The 20,744-nt window shown below is 57.9% G+C and overlaps 2 protein-coding genes across 3 annotated transcripts in view; one reads left to right on the top strand and one right to left on the bottom strand.

The window, feature by feature from the left end:
• Positions 1-20,744, bottom strand: part of CDH23 (cadherin related 23) — a 365,329-nt gene that overhangs the window by 83,404 nt on the left and 261,181 nt on the right. For both annotated transcript variants that reach the window (XM_021699647.1, XM_021699649.1), the window contains 6 exons: positions 20,238-20,457; positions 18,689-18,841; positions 16,555-16,668; positions 13,385-13,533; positions 4,343-4,403; positions 3,439-3,587 (listed from right to left, as the gene is read on the bottom strand). In XM_021699647.1, the coding sequence (XP_021555322.1) occupies positions 3,439-3,587; positions 4,343-4,403; positions 13,385-13,533; positions 16,555-16,668; positions 18,689-18,841; positions 20,238-20,457 (846 nt within the window). The remainder of the gene's footprint in view (positions 1-3,438; positions 3,588-4,342; positions 4,404-13,384; positions 13,534-16,554; positions 16,669-18,688; positions 18,842-20,237; positions 20,458-20,744) is intronic.
• On the top strand, positions 6,493-10,354 carry C6H10orf105 (chromosome 6 C10orf105 homolog). Its single transcript, XM_021699915.1, has 2 exons — positions 6,493-6,502; positions 9,978-10,354. Exons 1-2 carry the CDS (start codon positions 6,493-6,495, stop codon positions 10,352-10,354), a joined length of 387 nt encoding a protein of 128 aa, XP_021555590.1.

The following is a 20,744-nucleotide window of genomic DNA, read 5'->3' as shown; positions in this document are numbered from 1 at the left end:
AAAGAGGGGGGGGGCCCTCCTGGTTCTCAGCCCACCAACCCCTACTCCTCTTTGCTCTATGTTGGGGATGAGCTGGCCTTAGAACAGGAGACCACCTCCTTCCAGCCTGACAGAACCAGGGTCAGCAGGAACTTGCCAGCAGAATGGAAGCAGCAAATGGAGCATTGGCAAGAGTGTGCAACACAGATTTCACACTGCTCACCAGCACTCATGGCAGGGCCGCAGCCCAGACGATCTGACAGCACTAATATTGGGTTTCTGATTGATCACGGCCGTCGGGATCAGCCCTGGCTTCTCTCCTGGGCTTAGCTGGGAATTTGCTGGAGAAGTGGGGGGGGCTTCGGTAGCAGAAATGTTGGTCTGACTCGTGGGGAACATTAGCCGGGGGGGGGGGGGGGCGAGGAGAGGCATATGCGGGTAAAGGTTTCTCTATCTTCCCGGCTTTTGGGGTTCCTTGCAGCCCTGTTGCATCATCACATTTTCATGTCCAGACACCCAGAACCCACTATGCAAACTAAAGTGCCCACCCCAGAGCACAGCTGTTCACAAGCCAGAATCTTCTAAGTTTGGCTTCACCAAGAACTTGGCTGGGAAGATCCTGGGTGGGGTGGGTGTGGGGGGAATTTGCATGGACGAATATCGGGAACTCTCTTGCTGTAAACAGAAACCATCCATCTTTCAAAACCGTGAGCCTTCCCCTTCCTGAGTCTGCTTGTCCAACTGGCCTTTACTCTGGGGGCCGTGGGGGCACAAACAGGGCCAGTCTGCCAGGATGATAAGGAGGAGGGGGGTGGCATGGAGCCTGGGTGTGGCCCGTGCTCCATGAGGCTGGCTCCACGCCACCATCCTCTTGTCAGTTTCAGCCTTGTTTTAGCAGCAGAGACAGGAGGCATAATGGTGTGTGGTTTGCAAACCTGAGAGACACAGATGTACAGGAAACACACAGGTCTGCCAAGTTCTTATAAGCGGGAGGGCTTAGCTCCTGGGCCCCCTGGAGAACCAGCCCCACTGTCTGTGTCGTGCTGTGTTCTCCAGAGGGGACAGGGCAGGAGACGTGTGTGCATGCACGTGCATGCTTGCAGGGTACACGTGAGGCCCCCAGACTCTAGGAGGGCCTTTCACTCCGTGCTCCTGGGCCCTTGTCTGCGCTGTCCCTGGTCTCTAGAGCGGGACCTGGGGAATGTGGATGGCCCCCAGAAGCCTCTCGGCTCCTGCTGGGCAAATGAATCCGGGGCAAAGCCAGAGTGCCCACACTGTCTTCAGGGAAGTCCCCAGGTTTCTTGGGGCTCAGAGGTGTGGCGGCTGTGTCTGACAAAGGCTATCATGCCTCTACCCTGGGTGCCAGCTCCTAAATTCCCACCTTCAAATGACTCGGGGTCTTAGGCAGTGGACTCAGCTCTGAAGGGCTTGTATGTGAGGCAGCAGAGTGTAGGGACTGAGACAGCAGACCTGTGTGGACTGCTTGGGTGTGAAGCCCAGCTCTACCCTTATTGCTATGGGGCCCTGTACACACTGGCCAATCCCTCTCTGCCTCAGTCTCCTCCTCCATACAATGGGTATGATAACAGTGCCTACCTCGTAGTTATGAGGGTTAAGTGAGTTCAAGGTCATAAAGCACTGAGAAATGTCTGGCGTAGAGTAAGCACCATGTGAGGATTTACTATCCCTCGGGGTTCATGCGGAGAGGAGCAAAGGAGGGTGGGCAAGCAGGTGTGTTTCCCATCCCCCACCGACCGGCCCAGCCTGGCTTCCATCTGTTTTACGCTGTATCCTGGCCCACTGTATACCATTTTGTTTCAAAAGGTCTGTGGTTAGGGGCACCTGGCTGGCTCAGTGGGTGGAGCATGCGGCTCTTAATCTTGGGGTTGTGAGTTCGAGCCCCACGTTGGGTGGAGAGATTACTTAAAAATAAAATCTTAAAAAAAAAAAAAAAAGGTTTGTAGCTAAAAAAGGTTTACAGTCACAATGTCAAGGCCGACAGGAGCTGGCCCTGGAGAGAGGTGCCCACCTGCTTCTGAGAGAGTGGGGAGTGAGGAGGCCACAGGGAGGGCTCTGATTAGGAAGCTTCAAGCCCAGGTAGCCAACCCAAGTTACGCTGACATCAGTCCCTCTGTGGCCTGAAGTGGGCCCCTCAAAGAGCACGCTCTGATGTGGGTGCACTCACCAGCATGTAAGCAATTCACGGACCTGCAGGGGAGCAGGGCTATGTGGGGATGCCCCGGTTCACACTCAGGTAACTGAGTGTGACCCGCCGTCACCAGCGCCCCGGAATCATCCCAAGCAGCCCCAAGGTGTAAACATCCCAGTGATGTGACCCCCTCAGCCATCCCCACCCGGGGAAGATCTCACTCAAAGGGGCAGCTGTAAGGACCCAGACTGACTGCTCTTTCCATCTCCTCCTGGGGCAAAGCTGAGGGGACACGAGCAAGAGATGGGCCAAGGCTGAGTCACCTACCCCCCAGCACCTCCTGCGTGATGGTGACCCCAGGCAGGTTGCTGTTCATTGTTTCCAGCCTGGGGAAAGAGTGGGGTGGAGATGGGGCTGATAAGAAGCTCATTTTGCTCCACGCAGTCCTGGGTAAAAGTCCCTGCTTTCTCCCCACCCCGGCTTTTCCTATCTCCCACCTACTCTTCACCTTTGGGGTCTGACTCACTTTCCACCTGGTTGCGGGGAAGGGGCTGTGAGCTGCTGAGTGTGCAGTGGGGGGAGGGCGGGGTGACCTTGCGAGGCCATCTCATTTACCTCATCCATCCCCCTGCCATTGGGCAGAACAGTGCCTCAACCAGCCCGGCCAGTCGGAGTATCTGTGCGTCTGCTGTTGACCATTCAGGAAGATGAAGGTTTAATGTGATTTCAGCCACATGGGGCAGAGGCTCGAGGTAAGTGAGGGTGGGCAGAAAAGAATACATTGGACGGGGCATCTGGGAGTGGTAACCGGAATATTTGGGGGTCACTTTCAATGGAAAGTGCACTGGACCTGGACTTGGAAGACCAGGCTCAAGTCCTGGTTCTATCACTAGCGACCCCTCTGTACCTCAGTTCCCTCACATGTAAAATCAAGTTGGCAACATCTCTATCTCGAAGGTCAGATTTGTGAGATTTCCTTGTGAGTTGTGTGGGTATGGGGGTTAGTACCGTAAGGACACCTCCTTCATCCCTTAGGACAGACATCAGTATCACTGACCCCCTTCCACATCTGGAGAAACTGAGGCTCAGAGCAAAATGACACTTCTAAGATCCCAGGCTGGGCTTCGGTACGCCCCCGGCAACCATAGCCCCAGGTCATTCAGCACCTAAACCAGTGGTGGCCTGCCCCCACCGGGCCCCCGCTGGTGGCCATCTCCGGGCCAGCTGTGGTCTCGGCCCACCTCCGAGGCTGCTGCTGAAGGCGAGGCAGGGCTTCACTGCTGACCCCACCCTGCCTCCCAGCATCTTACCCTGACGGAGCTCCGCATGGGACCCAGGTCATGGTTGTAAGCCTCCACTATCAGCACGTGGGATGAGTTCTGCTCTCGATCCAGGGGCCGGGGCCCTCGCATCAGGAGCCCGTTGCTGACATGGATCCGGAAGTTGTTGCCATGGTTACCTGTGTGGAGGGACAGAGGAGATGCATGGGCTCCGTCCTGGAGCAAGACATGGGATGATCATGGCATAGGGGGAGGGGGGGAAGTGGGGGGGGCCCAGATACCCAGAATGCTGATCCTGCCCAGAGGTCTTGGGACCCTGGCTGAAGCCCACGATGGCAAGAAGTTATCTGCCTCATGCTGCCCTGGCCTGGCAGGATTTGAGGGAGAGGGTAGGAGCCCCCCTTGTACCCTCCTGATGGGAAGGCTGGGGGTCCCTTGACACGCCCGTACCTAGACGTGTCAGTGGACTCAATATTTCAGAAAGATCTGGGACACTACAAAAAGAGGCACCCAAACCAAATTCTTCGTGGGTGGTTGAACTGAGGATTTTTTGTACATCTTTGCGCCAGTCTAGTACCCGTTCTGCCACCTTGGGGGAACAGCACTCTGATTTTCCTTTAGGGATCCACCCTTGTCCACTCTCAGTCCAGGTGCTTTGTGTAGGCGTGATCTTACCCTGATTTCCAGACTGGGCAGATCAGCAGATTTTCGTCTCTGACCAATAGTAATTAGTTCAGGGATGGTCCCATGCTGTATGTTGGGCCAATGACCATCTCTGGGGGGCTTGCCGTGCGGGGGCTGCCCTACCCCAAGGCCCCCTCGGTCAGGGTGATATCCCTTGGCCTCACTTCCCAGACTCCCGGCAGCCTGGAGAAGCTCTGCCATCCTAAGGGCAGGAGCGCTGGCCCTCTCCATCCTAGGGCAGCCCACTCACCATGAAGGATGCGGTACCACACACGCCCAAACTCGCCCTCATCTGCATCTGTGGCTTTCAGCTGAGGGAGAATGAGATAGGTGGTCACTCCTCGAATCCCGCCCCTCCCCCCCCCCCACCACACAGGGAGAGAAGACTGTGTGTGAAGCCCCTTTCCTGCCCTCTACACCACTCCCAGCCCATCCTGGACAACCTGTGGTTTCCCACAGAAGCTGGGGGTATGAGAGAGAAGGACACGTCTGTCTGACTCGTCCCCCATGAGGACACCCGTTGGTGGCTCTCTGCTGCCCCGCATGGCAGGGGACCTGCCAGCTCTGCTCCTTGATCCCCCACTAGGGTCTTGGGGAGGCTGGGGGAGAAGGTGGATGCTGGCACCATAGCTCTCTGGCTCTATAGGCTTGACGAGGTCAGCCCATAGGAACCTGCTTCCCTCCTTCAGCCTTCTGAGATCCCAGGAGCTGCATCTGAGGGGGCTGGATTGTGTGGCTGCTTCTTGCCCACACTTTCTTGGTCTGAAGCCGTTCCGGCCACACTGAGTCCCAGCTGGGCACTGTGTCCTGTAACAGCCACTTTGCAGAAACCCAGAAATCCCACCTCCCACGAGGCGGCTCCATCTTCTATCACCTACACATTTGCTCCAGTCTAGTTTCAGACCCCCCCTGCCTGGCGGCTTGCTTGGCTGTGCCTCAGGCTCACGCACGGCCTCTGGGGGAACTTGGGGGCATGCTGTTCTCACTCAGAGACATATGCAGTGTTTATCCCTTTTCACACAGAGTCCAGCCTCGAGGCTGCTGGCAGTCAGGGCCAGCCCCAAGGCAAGTCCTGTCAAACCAAGAACTGAACACCTACTCTACCCTGAAGTGAGTCGAGAGATTGCCCCCCTGGAAGGTGACGCAGGAAGAGACTTGACACCGTGTGGCTGGGAAGACCCGGGGCCTCGGGATGTTGTCTCAATTGGTGGTGAACTGCTTTGTGATGCCCTGGACCTCTCACTTCTCCTGGATCTGCCCTCTGCTCTGCCCCTCTCCCTGCAACCCTGTGTTGTGTGCTGGGGCTGCCATGTTCCTATGGACCATGGCCAGTGGTGACTGGTCCCGGAGAAGGTACCTGATCAGGACTGGGTCAACCTCATCCTTCGCCGGGACTTTGGACCTTGGGCCCAGAGAAAGAGCAAGTCCATCTTCCTACTGGTGAGAACTGGGAGTACGTGAGCCCATCTTTCACCACCCTCCTCACCAGCTCCGCCCCAGCCACACCCATCTCCTTCTCCATCTTGAAAGCCAAGTGCGTGCTGTTTCCCCCACTGGCCCGCTCTCTCTCCAGATATTTGCATGCTCGCTCTCTCATGTGCTTCAGGTCTCTGCTCAAATGTCATCTTCTCGTCCGGCCTTCCCTGAGCGCTCTATGTGGTGTTGCATTCCCCACTCCAATACCTAGGCTGTCCCCACCCCCATCAGCTGCTGACATACTGCATCCTTGCTCAGTGTCTATATTCCCACGGAGAGGACGGGCCTTTGTCCACTGCTATCTCCTCAGTCTCTAGAACAATGGCCCTGGCACTGTGACCACTGTGTTGTATTTCTGGGACCTTGGCGGGTGGCCGTGGGGGGATCCCTGACGGGGAGGCTGCTCAAGACTTAGGCTCCTCTGTAGGCTGCTGGCTTCTGGGGAGGCTGCGGGGGACACTCTGGCTTCTGAGAAGAAAGAAGGCTGGGGGAGGGGCGTGCGTCTGTGTGTGGGGGGTGTGTGTGATGTGTGTGGTGTGTGTGGTGTGTGTGGTGTGGGGAGGGCTGGAGAGCTACCACCTGGAGGGGCTCCAAGGGCCCACCCAAACTATAAGGAGCAAGCCACGGCTGTCCCTCAATCCTGTGCTTTCTGCCCTAAGATCTCTTGGACCTTTGAAAATGTCTCTCACCCCTCACTTCTGCAGCCAGACACCTTCAAAGGGCAGGTGCTTTTCCGGGAAACTGAGGGGTAAGCCTGGAAGGTGAGGGGCCTAGGGACGCAGGAGGGGAGGAGGGGCCCGAGAGCGGCCAGGGCCTACCCCTCTGCGCTGGGCTGCTCCCCTCTCCCCTCTCCCGGGTAACCCGGAGGCTGGCAGGCACTGAATAGCAAGGCGCTGGCTGCCGACCATACCATTCAAAGCCCCGATGGGGGAAGGTGAGAGCCGCTGCAGGGGCCGTGAAACCCTCCCCGTGCCTCCCCCTGGCCCCTGTGAGGGCTCCAAGGAGACCTGCCGGAGAGGGGCCCTGGCAGGGCTTGGGAGCGACCGGGCTCTTCTGCAAGGCTCCCCTCTCCTTCTGCCTGGCCCAGTTGCCATCCCTACCCTCTTGGCTGTCCCCTCCCCCAAGGCAGGGCCCAAACTCTTCCAGACAAAGCCAGGGCTAGCTGGAGAGTGAGTGAAGACGGCCCACTCTGCCCAGCCTGGCTGACTGAGGGGCACAGGGTACGGCAGAGTCCAGGGCAGGCTGGGGACACGGGTGGCACCTGGTGCTCCTTGGCCCTCCCGTGGACAGCTAAGACGACCTTTCTACCAAGCTTGGGACTGCTGAGCGCTGGCTCTGAGGTCAGTGCTCGGGGGACTGCAGGAAAAGGCTTGGTGAAGAAAGTGGGGCCAGACCCTTGCTGGGGTACTCTGGGGAGGATGCAAGGGTGCGCTTAGACCTGGGGAATCCCTCTGCTTTTGTAGAGAGTGGAAACAGGGCCCAGTGAAGGATAGTGACTAGCCCAAGGCCACACAGCAAGATGTGTTCTGGGATTAGCCCCTCTGCTGCAGCAGGCACTGTGCTATGGAGCTCTGAGGGAAGAAAGAAGTTTCTAGACTGGACTTGCAGAGATATGTCCAGAGCCGGGCCTGCCAGTGTGCCTTGGGCTTGTGGGCAGGGAGAAGCTTCAACTGCCCTCAAGACTATTCCAAGCCTTGTTCTGGTGGAGGCCTCTTTTCCCTGCAAGCAGGCCCTTGGTGGATCAGAGGGGCTGTAAAGGGACCCGGCAGCTGGTTTTGCTGTGTGTTCCAGGGAGGGTGGCTTGATATTTTCAAGTACTTCAGAGTCTCTTGCTTCCAAGAAAACTACTAAAATGCTAATTATAGCCTCATTTATTTTTTTTTTTTTAAAGATTTTTATTTATTTATTTGACAGAGAGAGAGACAGCGAGAGCAGGAACACAAGCAGGGGGAGTGAGAGAGGGAGAAGCAGGCTTCCCGCCGAGCAGGGAGCCCGATGCGGGACTCGATCCCAGGACCCTGGGATCATGACCTGAGCCGAAGGCAGACGCTTAACGACTGAGCCACCCAGGCGCCCTCATTTATCTTTTTATTAAAGTGCTTCCCCAGGGACCAAGGTCTGGACCAGCTTTGCTAGCCCGATAGGATCTCCAGACCCACGGGAGGGCCTTGCCATAGTATCAGGACTAACAGGATCGAGACCTCTCCCATTTCTGATTGCCCTTTTTTTACTCCCAGCCATGTACTGCCTGGGGGAGGATAGAAGGCCAGTTTTCTCCCTGTGGGAGATGGTGGTGGGCACACCCCATCCCTTCTCTGCGCTCAAATTCAAGGGCGGGCCAACCCACGTATGGCTGCCCAGCCAGAGTGCTTTCAAGGCCCAATGCCTGAAAGGCAGAGGCCATGGGCAGCTAGATGGGCATCAAAATTTCCAGCTGGGAGGGGTCGTGTTCTGTCTGGAAACGCTGGAAGGAGTGGTGGCAGGGAATGGGGGGTGGTGGGGGGGCTGCCCTGGATGCCCTCAGTCGGCTGGGCGCAGGGCGAGGCTGCAGGCAGGAAGGAGGCTGAATGCAGGGAGCCGGGAGGGAGGTCCTGCCGCTGCTGGTGAGTGCCTGGGGTGGGGACGGGGGGCTCCAGAGGGCGGGGGCTGGGTGGCCCCTCTCTGCTCCCCACTGCCTGCTGACACAGATGGCAGCCCACGTACAGAGCCCTGGCATGACTCTGCTGAGCACCATGCTAGAAACTCAACTGTAAGTTTATTCCAAGCTGAGAGCTAGGGGAGAAGGAGGGCAACCTGCCATCCCTCATCACAGGAAAGTCTCCAAGGTCAAAGAGAAAGAAATGATCGTTTTTTTAATTAAGACCCTCTTTGGGACTTCCTGTCCTGTGTTTGTAGAAATCAAAGATCATCCATGCTGGCCTGCGAGCTGGAGGTAGCCCGCTTGTGTGTTTTGTGTGGCCTGTTTTAGTGTTTTAGATATTTGGAAAATTCATTTCAAATTTTTGGGGGGGTCAAGTTTGTTTACTTTGTGGCATATCCTCCCTCCCCTACCCGTCTCCCGCTTTAACCAAATTTGAAATCAGTTGTCAACATTTAAATGTCAGGAACATTTGCCTGAAAAATCCAGGCAATTTCTGGCTTCTCTTGGGAAACCGGAAGGGCCGACCACACTGGGCATGCATTCCATCAGCCTGGCCGAGCCACCCCCACCTCTGCACGGACACTCTCTGCGTAGACCTGCCACCAGCCCTCTGTGGTCTCACGTTACCTACTGGCCAGGCTCTATAAGGATTTTCATCTGCAACCCCAGACATATTCAACCAGAAGCTCAGCCTGATTTTTCATCTCCAAAGATCCTCTGCTGAGCTCCCTTTAGTGGGATGGTCATGATTGATAACAGGTGATTGGTGTCTGGGGGGCGTTTTGAGCCCCACCTTGTCAACTCTGTAGCTCTCTTTGTGGATTATTTCTCGCCTGTTCTAGGAGCGGCTCGTGATCCCAGAGGACTGGGAGCCTTAGGGCCAGGAGTCATGAAACCTGATTCTGGCCTTTGCTTGGCCCTGGCTCACAGTGTGGGCTTGGGCTTGGCCTTCCCTTGTTTGGGTCTCAGTTTCCTTACTTGTCATGGGAGCAGGCTGGGCTGCATTGGTAAGCACCCACAGGAATATCCAGGGGAGCAGGCAGGTGAAATAAGGCGTGTAGTGGACCTGTGGGAGGGGGAGTATGGTGATCTGGGGGCCAGATCTGTCTGAAGGGGACAACGGCTGCTCGGCCTCAGCTACAGGGTGCCAGGCAGCAACTGGCCCTGTGTTGCCATTGTCGAAATTCTGGAATTTCAAGAGAAGCCAGATTTCCAGATATTTATGTGAAATCTCTTGGGTTTTGGTCTGTTACTTTTAAAATATTCACAATTAATTGAAATTTATAAAAACACTACAAGGACCCAATAAAAATACTCGTGGGCCCCCATTTTGCAGCCCCAACGTTAGATAATTGTCAGGGTCCTTGCCAGCGGCAGCATCCTATAATTGATGACTCGTTCCGGGTCAGAGAGCAACCTATTGATGGAGTTGGTCGTACCTTCCCAGGTTTTCAGGTATAAGACTATTGTAATTCATGAGAACTGATTTTTCAAGGCCAAGAGGCGTCATCCTCCTGTCTCCTCTGTGGCAGGTGGGCAGGGGATATAGCAGAAAGAGGACCTGAGTTCAGGCCCAGCTCCATCGCTTTCCGCTGTGTGACCTGAGACTCGTCAACCTCTCTGGTCCTCACTGTTCTAACCTGTAAAGTGGCCATGACTTTCTCTGCAGCTAGGTTAGCAGCACTCGGCTCTCATCAATGTTCCCTTCCCTCGCCAGCCCTGGGTCCAGCTGATCTGCCTCTGAGCTCCTGTCCCCTTCCTGTTGCAGGAGCCATGAGCACACAGGGTCCCAGCCCCCTGGCCTTCCTCACAGCTCCTGCCACTCCGGGCAGCCCCACAGAGGCGGCTGACCCCCTCCCCATGCTCATCGCCCTCGCCTGCATCTTCCTCCTGCTGGCCAGCTGTCTGCTGTTCATGACCCTCTGCAGACCGGTCGCGCTGGACCCGGCCCAGCGCCGGGCTCGGGAATGCATGCCCCACCACCCCGGGAGCCCCAGCGAGCCGCAGCTCAGGCTCTGGAAGCGCCTAGGCTCTCTGCGCCGCTCCCTGCACAGCTTCCGCCGGGGCAGGCCTGCTCCTCGACGCCCCCTGCCGGGCTGCAATGTCACCCAGGACGGTGACTGCACGGAATCCACCAAGATGTGACAGGGCGGCCCCAGCCTCCAGAACCCATCCGCGGACCCTCCTGCCTTGGACAGAGTCCGGAACCAGGGGCTGCGGACGGATGTGGGCCACATGCTCAGCCCCAGTGGTCCTCTGTGTACCCAAGCCCGTGGCCTTTCCCAGAGACTGCCTCTCTGCAGACTCTCCAGCTGCTGCCTGCTGAAAGACGGCTGGGCCGACTGCGGGGCCGGGGGGTGCGAACTGCGGCCCCCAGTACCCTCCTCCAGCAACCAGGCACCAGCCACCTCCAGGAGGCAGTGCCCCTGCTCCCCAACAGAAGGCCCGCTCACCCTCCAGGTGCCAAAGCCCAGCGTGGATTCCAGTTTGACTTGCCAAATGGCCAAAGGTTCCCTCCAGCCAAGGGAAATACTCGGCCCACATGGGGGGCAAGGTACTGTCTTGCCCTCTGTGCCAACTCAGTGCCCGAGGCAAGAGGAAAGCCAGGGACTTCTCTCCTTGGAATTCCTGGGCCCCACCAGCATTCGCCTGATAATCCCCGGGCACAGCCAGCACCCTCGTGGTGGGTGAGATGCCCGGTGCCCGTTAGGAGGAGGGCAAGCAGGAGGCTCTCAACACTACCCAGCTAATTGCCATCTTGGCAGCCATCTTGGTGGCCCCCCTTGAAGGTGCTGACGTTACAGTGGACCAGGAAGGGGCTGAGAATGGGTTAAGGAGCTCCTTGAGAGGCCAGGACCCATGCTGTGTCAGAGTGGTGGGAGGCAATGCCAGAAGCTAGAGGTGATGCCACCTGGGCTCTGAGGACACATCATAGTGCTCCTGCCTCACCCAGGGCAGGAGGCATCCTCCCTTTGGGGTAGGAGGGTCCAGACCTCTCCAGGACAGCACCTCAAGTCTGGAGCACACTAGGTCTGCTGAGTTTCTGGCAATTGCGTCATTGACTGGCTACCTGTCAAAGCAATCCCACCCTAGAGTGGACTCCTCAGCATTCCAAACCCCCAAACTCTCCCCACAGGGCCGTGACTCGGTCCCAGATTTGGAGAGTGGGCAGAGGGGTTCTGAGCTGCCTAACTCCTGCCCCAGAGAGTCAGCTGACCAGGGCCACCTGGTGCCCTGCCACGGGGCTGCCCCAGCCCCCCTACTGTGACTCACGGTGCAGCTAGCCAGGTCTTCTCAAAGAGTGAGCTCCAGCTTTGCCACTTGTTCCCAATGGTTCCAGCTCCAGAACCATCCCTGGTTCCCAACTGCTGGCTGGAGAAAGCCAGGGCTTCCTGGTCTGATGTTCAGTGTCCTCTGGGACCTGGCTCCAAACTATCCTTCCAGCCTCGTCCTGACCCAAGACTCCAGACAAACCGAACTACCTGCCCTCCCCAGGCTGTGGCTTACACTCTGCAAGGCACCCCCTCCATGAGGCTATCTTTGCTCTCCAGCTGAAAGCCACTTCCTGCCTGGAACCACCCCTACCCTTCCCATGGCTCAGAGGGAGGGCAGGGATCAGTTCCTCCTGGCAGTGTGGGCGACCCACATCTATGTCTCCTCCTTCCTACGGGCCTGGGAGCTTGCAGAGAGTGAGACTATGTCCAACCTCTCACATAATCAGCTCCAGGCACAGAAGTATGAATCATGTCTCTATTTCCTGAGTGAACGGTGGCCCCAGCTGGGTGTGTCCCCACCCCCAAAGCTTAAGGATCTTCCCTCACATGCCCCTAGACAGAAGCTTTGTCTCCAAGCATGTTGGTGAGGTCCCCTGTACCTTCAAAGATTGAGGCCAGAAACTTGGTCAGAAACGTCCAGGGCCTTGGAGAAGTCACTAATGCCTGAATTTCTCCCTTAGAAATGAGGGCAGCATTGGGGCTGCCCTGTCTCACTCCTGGGCTCTAGGATTTCAGGCTGTGTTGTGTTGGGTAAATAGAAACCAATTCTTCAGGTTTAGAAAGTGGGGCAAGCCTCATTCCACGGGCGTTTGGTACCCTCTCCCCTTCCAGCTTGTTAACCTCGTCCTGGTTCCCTTCCCAGGGCCTCCCTGTCACATCCCAGGATGAATTTGGCCTACAGTCACCGGCCCGGCGCTAGGTGCTCTCTTCCTGGAGACCAGGGGTGGGGGTAAGGCTTCCCGGAGGGCCGGAAGGAGACGTGTCCCCACTTTGGTCCTGGGAGACTGTCGGTGAGTGGAGTGGCAGGTGTGAGGCTAGAGGAGAAGCTGAGCCCCAGAGGAAGATAGCCTCCTCGTTCCTCCTTCTGGAACCCGCCTCCGGCCTCTGGCAAATCCCTGCAGTTTCCTGGACCCTCTGGGCCTCTGGGAGTCAGCACCCTGCTCCCAGCCCATTTCCTGCCAGCCTCCTGGCCCCGATGCAGGGAGCTGGACACACTTCCAGCCCCTCCCAATCCTGGGAGCCTGCCCCAGTGGACAGGCCCGGATTTGCCATGTTTGGCTCAGCCTCCGCCTCCACAGCTGGTGAAGAGGATAATTCAGTCCCGGCCTCCCTCCCCACCCAGCAACTGAGGTCTCCAGGGCAAGCTGGGGGAGGGCACCCGAGCCTCATTTTCAGGTCCTCCCCTTTCTCGCTCGGAGCCTCATAGCTGTCGCTCTTGCTCCCTGGGCAAAGGAGCTCTTTCTTCTTGTGCCTGTTTACTTCCCAAGAGAGGAGCTCCAGCCAAGGGCCCCATGAAAGCCTCTCTGTTCTGGGCCTAGATGGGCCCTGGCTATTTCCCCTCACCTCCTTTCTGGGAAAATGTGACAACTCCAACCCCTTGCTGTTCTGAAAGGCCCTCTGGGTGGCGTGGGGGAAGAGGAGAGGGTTTGGGGGAACGGGAGGCAGGCAAGGCCTTCCTTCTGTCTTTGGGGGGAGCCAGGGTGCTGTCTCAGGCTACAGAAACTAAAGGCCTGCTCTCCCCGGGAGGGAGGAGGGCGCCTGGCTACTTCCGGGGCAGCCGCTGGACCCTCTCCTGTTTCCATCCCTCCATGTGGCATCCGGGCCACCATGACACCGAGCGTGTGTGCAGCCCTGCCTGCCCCCAGCCCACCAGCTGCCCCAGGGGGCTACGGCCACCTGCCTGCACGATGCTGTGTCCCTCAGGGATGTCCTCGGGGACGCTGGCCTCATAGCTGCTCTGTAGAAAGATGGGCCGGTTGTCGTTCACGTCCAGGACAGTGACGAACACGGTGGCCGTCCCCGTGCGCCGCTTACCTACGGGGCCATTGTCTGTGGGAGTTGAAGGCGGATGGGTCGTTAGCAGCTGCCTGATGGGCAAATTCCCTGGGCACGTGTCCTGTTCACCACACCCACTCTGGCCTTTGTAAGAGGTGGCTCTTTCCTTTTTTAGATTGAGAGTAACACTAACAATGCCTACCCTCTCCCAGGCGCTATTCTAACGCATTCAGTCCTCACAAGAAGCATGTGAAGTAGGTGCTGTCATTATCAGCCCCATTTTACAGAGGAGGGAACTGAGGCCCAAAGCGGTTCCATGGTGGCCGCCCGAACATTGACCCATTCAGGGTCCCTGGCAACTTGTGAGTGCAAACTCATTAGGAAAAAGTGTCTTTGAAGATGTAACGAAGTTAAGAATCTGGAGCTGAGGTATCCTGGACTGCCTGGGTGGGCCACAGACCCATTGACAAGGGTCCTTAAGAGAGAAAGGCAGAGGGAGATTTGATTTGGAGAGAAGGTCACGTTAAGTCAGAGGCACGGATTGGATTTTGCAGCCACGAGCCAAGGAATACTTCGAGCCACCAGAAGCTGGAGGAGTCAAGGAAGGATTCCCCTCTAGATCCTTGAGAGGGAATACAGACCTGCTGACACCTTAATTTTGAACTTCTGGCCTCCAGAGTCATGAGGAAATAAATCCCTACTCTTTTAAGCTGCCCAGTTTGGGGTAATTTGTTATAGCAGCCGGAGGAGACAGATGCAGGTACGGAGATCACAAGCCAACAGCTCTCGGGGCCAGGTGGGTGAGACCCGTGGGTACACGCATGGGAGGGCCCACCCCAAAGGGCAGCTCGGCTCTCTTCCAGGCCACAGTGGACAGGCCGAGGGTGGACCTAGTGACACGAGGTCTTCTGATTTCTTCAGAGAAATGGAACATCTGAGCTTCTACATAAAATCTCCTGATTTTTAAATGTTCCCACCTAACTCCTTCTGTATGGAATAAGAGATGGGTCAAACATGCCTACAGGGCAGATTGGGCCTCTGGGCCCTGGGCACTCAGGGTCACAAGCCCTGCTTGATTTCTTTTTTTTTTTTTTTTAAGATTTTATTTATTTATTTGAGACAGAAAGAATGAGAGAGAGAGAGCACATGAGAGGGGGGAGGGTCAGAGGGAGAAGCAGGCTCCCCGCCGAGCAGGGAGCCCGATGCGGGACTCGATCCCGGGACTCCAGGATCATGACCTGAGCCGAAGGCAGTCGCTTAACCAACTGAGCCACCCAGGCGCCCGCCCTGCTTGATTTCTAAGCCTTAGGTGTCCAGGGGTTCTGCCCCCTTGGTTCCCTGTGGGACCCTCCCAGGGCTAGGGACGTGACTCAGCCCCAGGGGCAGCTGTCAGGTTGCCCTCCGTGGAGGAAGGAGCGTGTGACCTGTCCTACAGGTCTGGGCGAGGGTGGTCACCCCAGGGAGGAGTACAGGTAGCTGGCACTGGCTGAGGATGAGGGGTGACTCTATCCTTCTTCCCAGGCCAGCTGACCACATGCTGGGGCACAGTCGCCTCTCTCGAGGTAGATGATCTTGCCCTCCTAAGCTCCTCTCCAAGCCCAGCCTCCCACTGCCCTGGAGGTCCTGCTTACTTGGCCCGGCTGGGGACAGTATGAGCTCCAGGCCCCATCCGAGGCCTGAGCCTGAGCCCTCTCCTCCTGCCACACAGTGCTTGAGGCAGCGGGAATGAGGGGTCTCCCGAGGGTGGGAGGAGAGCAAGGCAGAGGGGAGATGCATGTGGGCATGGGGTGGGCTGGGGAGGGGCTGCTGGCTGGAAAGGCGGAGGCACAGAAAGCTCACTCCCTCTCACCCGCAGCTTACTGCAGATGTCAAACTGGGTGCTCCTAGGAGGGGGGCCATAGGCCTCCTCACACCCTTCTTCCCATCTTGAGCCCTCATGGGCTCCCTACTGCCTGGAGACCAGAGACCAAATTGTGGGCTCAATGTTCAGGCCTTTACCAGCTGGCCCTACCTGAGTGCAGCCTCCTCCCCAGTGTACATCACACCATGAGCCAGCTTCTGAGACACACACACACACACACACACACATCTCTTTCCCATAGCCAGGTCCTGGGCTGGTTCCTCTGCCTGAAAGGCCGTCCCTGCTTCTCGACGTACTGAAACCCGACTTGGCCCTCAAGGTGGTGACAGGCAGGTGTCTGTCCAGCCGCACCATCCTGCTCTTGCAGGCAAACTCCAGTCCTGAAGGTCCCTCTGAGAACCCTACCTCCCTGACTCAGAGGCCTGGGCTTCGGGGCAGGTCTGACCACCCCCCGGCACCAGGGACGGGCCTGGATTTAGGCCTAACTAGCACATCTCTCCTCCCTTGAGCACGACAAGGGCTTCAGGGACAGGCACTGGGGCAGATGAGCTCATCGGGGCTCCTCTGGGGCTTCAGCGGGGGAGACCAGCAAAGACAAGTGCTGTCTCCCTGCCGCTGCACTTGAACCCGGAAGGATTCAGGCCCGGGATGCAGCAACCACTGACCACTCTGTCAGCCAGAGAGTGGGGACAACACATGGGAAGCTGAGCTAGCCACTGCGGAGAGACTGAGGCCTCCTGGCACCAGCTGGGCCCCAAATCCAGTCCTACCTGAAGCTCCGTTGCCCTATGGACTGGTTTTGTGAGCCCATATCGCTTAAGTTAGTTTTAAAACTCGCAACCAAGACTCCTAACTGATCCCAAAACACTCCCAGCTGCCACTTCCTCTAAGAAGACTTCCCGGATCATGCCCTTCCCCTAACATGTTTCCACCTTGCTTTGTGCCTGATACTCTGGGCTCCCCCCTCCCCCCTTTCTGCCTCGCGGGCCTGGTGTTGCAGCGATCTGTCTACACCCCACCATCTGAGCGGCTTGCATGTAGCGCTGCAGGCTAAGCCTCCTGCCCGCCAGGGCTCAGTGATACGCTGGATGTCCGGCTGCCCTTTCTCCACTGACGTCAAGACACAGCCTCTGGCTCAAGGCCTGGCTCTGGGGGTCACCCCACCAGACTGCCCAGAGCTGTGCTGGTGGTGTGCAGGTAGGGCTGGGGCGTACCGATGGCCTCCAGGACGAGCGTGTACGCGGCTGTGGTCTCCCGGTCCAGGTTTACTACTGTTCTCACAACAGCATCACGGTAGCCAACACTGAACTTCCCATCCACGTTTCCACCTGTGGGCCAAAGACAATGAGGCCTCTGTGAGGAAGCAGGGCTCCTGCCAGGGAAAGGGCGGTGGCACCCCGGCTCTGCTCCTGGGCCAGGACATTCCAGGGGTAGTCAGGGAGGAAAAGGCCATGCTGCGTATTCAGCCCTGCCCATGGACAGGGTTCTGGGGGCGGGGGAGGCTCGGATGAGGGTGTGGCCTCTGTGGGCTCAGGTGGGGGTGCCAAGCGCCTGAAATCATAAGGGTTGAACATTCATTGAGCACCTACTGCATACCAGGCACTTCATGTGGTCTCTTTCATCTGGTTTGTACTATCACGAGCCCACTTCACAGAGAGGGAAATGCGTCCTTTAGTGAGGTTACGTGTGTTGCCCTGGGCTACAGTCACCTAATGTGGGTGTAAGACTCCAACTTGGCATTCTGATTTCTGAGCCTGCGTCCTTCACCGTTCTGCCACCTGCCCATCTGGTGGGAGTGTCTGAGCAGTTAACCTGGGTTGAGGCTTTTATAGGTGGTCAGGGATTTTGGGGTCAGCTAAGATTTTTCCAGGTCCCTAATCTTGGACTCTCTGAGTGGGGACTCCTGGAGGCTCCACAGAGTGACGAGTAGGGGCAGATGGCCGGGGTGGGAAGTGGGAGGGTCTCCTCTCCAAGGTGGACAGGAAGGGACTCCATCCGAACAGTGTGAAGATGCCCCCCTGTGGCGTTCTGGAGAGCAGAGGGTGATGCGGCACTGGGTTTGGGCTAGCTTGGACCAGGACCCCGCACCGCTCCTTGCAGAATGAGCAAATTAAAAACTGAGATTCCCAGCTGGGAGGGCTCTCAGCAGGTCAGCAGAAACTGGCCACTTTGGGGCGCTGGGAAATCATCCTGGGAGCTACCAGGTGCTCCCTTGTCCTTACATGGTTTGCCCCTGGAGAAAAGCCCTGACCCCTTTGTGGATGGTCTGAAGCACCATTCACATGGGATAAAATCTGGCTCCTAGGGGATGGGGGAGAAACTGAGGCGCCAGTAGTGCTGGGGGCTGAGCCATGACTGGTCCACATGGGGGGAGTCTTGATAACGAAGCCTTTCTTGGAGCAGTGTTGAGGACTAGACTGTGAGGAGGTGGCCTGAGGGTGATGGGCCCCTTTAGGGAGGGGAGGGAGGGAAACATCTGGAAAGAAGAGGTTGAGAGCCACCGCAAGCAAGGATGGGTTTGCAACTGGGATTCCTTGCTCCAGGGGCAGAGGCGTCAGGGAGACTGGTGTGTGCACTGAATGCATGTGCATACACATATGTGCATACGAGCGGGTAAATAATGTGGCTGCAGGCAGGCCATGGACGGAGAGAAGACTGAGCCAGTAATACGGCCGAGGGACAGCTAAGGAATGTGAAAGAACTGCCCCCCAGCATCCCAGCACCTCTCAGGTATGTCAGGGACTGAAGCACGCTGGGCAACTGTTCTAATCCAGGCATGACTAATACATGGCCTGTTTACCGCCACCTACCGAGCCTACTGTCATGGCAGACATCACTAATTGCTCATGACTCCGTTTCTCCTGTTGAGCCAGGACATGGCCTCATACGATTTCTCCACAGCTCTCTACTTAGTATTTGTGAGCTAAAACCATTTTATTTAAAAAGATTGAAACCATTTGTCTCTAAACAGATGGGAATTCTCATGAGTGAAGGGTCCCTGGGGAAGGACAAGACCACAGACTTCCCATCTCGGCTTTATCACCTTGACGTGGGGGTGGAGTGGCAGGGGGCAGGGCTCCTCCCCAGCAGTCACGGGCTCTACCTCCCTCCTGACTGAACCTCGGTAAGTTCCCCCAATCTCTGAAGAGGTTCAGGAGGCCCCCAGCGAGCCAGGCCAGAGGGACCCAGCTACAGAGCCCCTGGGAAAAGCTAAGAGCAAACCCTACGGGAGGGTCCAGCGGGAGCTGAAGCCTGATGCGGAGGGCTGACTCGGGCCCCTCCCCCATCCTCCTGGGGTGGGGGGAGGCTGGGGGCACACATCGGGAAGGAGCGGAGGCAGGGCCGCACCTGTGATGAAGTAGCTGAGCTCGGCATTGAGGCCCGCGTCATTGTCCGTGCAGTTCAGCCAGACCACCCGGAAGTCCCGCGGCACGTCCTCGGACACGGAGACATTGTACACGGCGGGGAAGAAGGTGGGCGTCTCGTCGTTCACGTCCAGCACTGCGGGCAGAGTCAATGCACAGGGCTAGGCGGGGCTTCCGCTCCAGAGAGCCCAGCGCCAGAGGCGGTGGGAGCCGACACGTCTCGGTGGTGGGCCGGGGGTTCCCACGCCTGCTAGGGTCAGGGCAGGGCTGACCCGAGCTCCTCGGCCTCCCTGTGGTCCTGCTCCCCGGGTGCTCTGGTGCTGGTGCTGCCGGCCACACCAGGAGAGAGAACCCTGGGGCCTCCCTCCAGTAGGTGCCTCACGACGGCAGCAGTGATGATGATGGCAATGACCGTGACAGCGAGCTTGTGCTAAGTGCTTCCCGTACACACCCCGTGTGCCCCTCCTAACACCCTGACAAGGCAGGCATTCTCAGACACACCAGACAGAGGAGGGGATGGGAGCTCAGAGCAGTTGAGTCACTTGTCCCAAGTCACATAGCAGGCGAGTGGCAGGGTTGGGGTCTCGGGGAGGCCCGCCCCTAGTCTGTCCTAGGAAAACAGCTGGCTTTGAGGATCCCCCCCACCAAGAAAAGTCTAATTTCCCTTAAAGATGTGTTTTCCCAGCTGATGGGGCTTGGGACAATCTTCACAGTGAAATGACCCCACCTTCCCTCTTCAGCGCCTCGTTGTGATACCCCCAGGAGAAATGATGGGCTTGCTTGCGGACCTGGCTTCTGCTGAGGCCAGGAGATAAATCCTCTCTGGGAGCACTGAGCACCTCCCTGTCAGTCACTGGCACACAAGCGGGTCCCCAAACGGACACCAGGGACCCACAAGGCAAGCGTGGGACCAACGGGTGAGAGAATGCCTAGGCACGTCTCGGGCAAATGTTTGTACTGAGCTAACCTCCACCTGCACCAAGCCCGAGGGGCCGGCAGGAGCCAGAGAACAGGACACATCTTGCCCGTCACACGCTGTACCGACTTGACTTCCCGGGGTGTGTACTGACTTGACTTCCCTGACAACAGCTTGTGTCAGTGTCCCTGTTTTGTCCCAAGGATTAAAGATGTGACCAGAATGGAGGAGAAATCGTAAGGGGCCTTGGCCTTGCCCTTCTCCTGCCTGTGGCTAACCCCGAGGGCCCACTCACCCCTCTGCTGTTCACAGGATCAAAGACTCTAGGAGGGGTCGGGGACCTTGGCAGTGGGTCCAGGCCCGGGGCTGGGGTGGGGGGGGGCGGCTACTGAAGGCAGCGGCTCGGTGGGAAGAAGGCTCTGCCGGCATTTTGGACTTGGTGGAGGCAAAGAGGGCTCTGTGCTGAACGGCGTGGTTGAGGAGGACACCCCATTAGCAAGGCACCCTGTGTCCACATAGACAGGGATAGCGGTGGTGGTCGTGGGCTCCCCAGCCCGCCTGGCGTTGCTCCAGGGCCCGTGCGCTCTCTGCGCCGTAGGAGACCCCCGGCCCTCACCTCGGATGGTGAGCGTGCCAGTGGAGCTCTTGGGGGGCGTGCCCGCGTCGCTGGCCACGACACGCAGCTGGTACTCGGCGATGCGCTCGCGGTCCAGCTCCGCGCTGGCGACCACCACACCCCTGCTGCTGTTGATGAGGAAGTCCATGCGGGGCATGCCCACCTGCATGCGGTAGGACACCAGCCCGTTCAGGCCCTCATCCAGGTCGATGGCCACCACCTGACGGAAAGCAGGGACCACGTGAGGGGTGGGGACAGGAGGACTTCGCCCCTGAGAAGGGCCCCCTCCTTCCCACTGATCGGCGCTCAGCTCCAGCCAGACATGCCCGCTTCCCTCAGTGTCTCCAGCCGTGCCACTGTTCCCAGCACCTTCCCAGATACTAAGAGGGCAGCACGGCCGAGCTAAAGGCATCCGGATACATCGGGGGGGCCGGGGGGGGGGGGGGTGGCGGGGGGAGGAGGCACTTTCTAGAACAAGAGTCTAGCTCCCCATAGTCTTCCCCTTCA

Source organism: Neomonachus schauinslandi, chromosome 6, assembly GCF_002201575.2.
Source record: "Neomonachus schauinslandi chromosome 6, ASM220157v2, whole genome shotgun sequence".
Taxonomy (NCBI): domain Eukaryota; kingdom Metazoa; phylum Chordata; class Mammalia; order Carnivora; family Phocidae; genus Neomonachus; species Neomonachus schauinslandi.
This window is presented reverse-complemented; position numbering and strand designations above follow the sequence as displayed.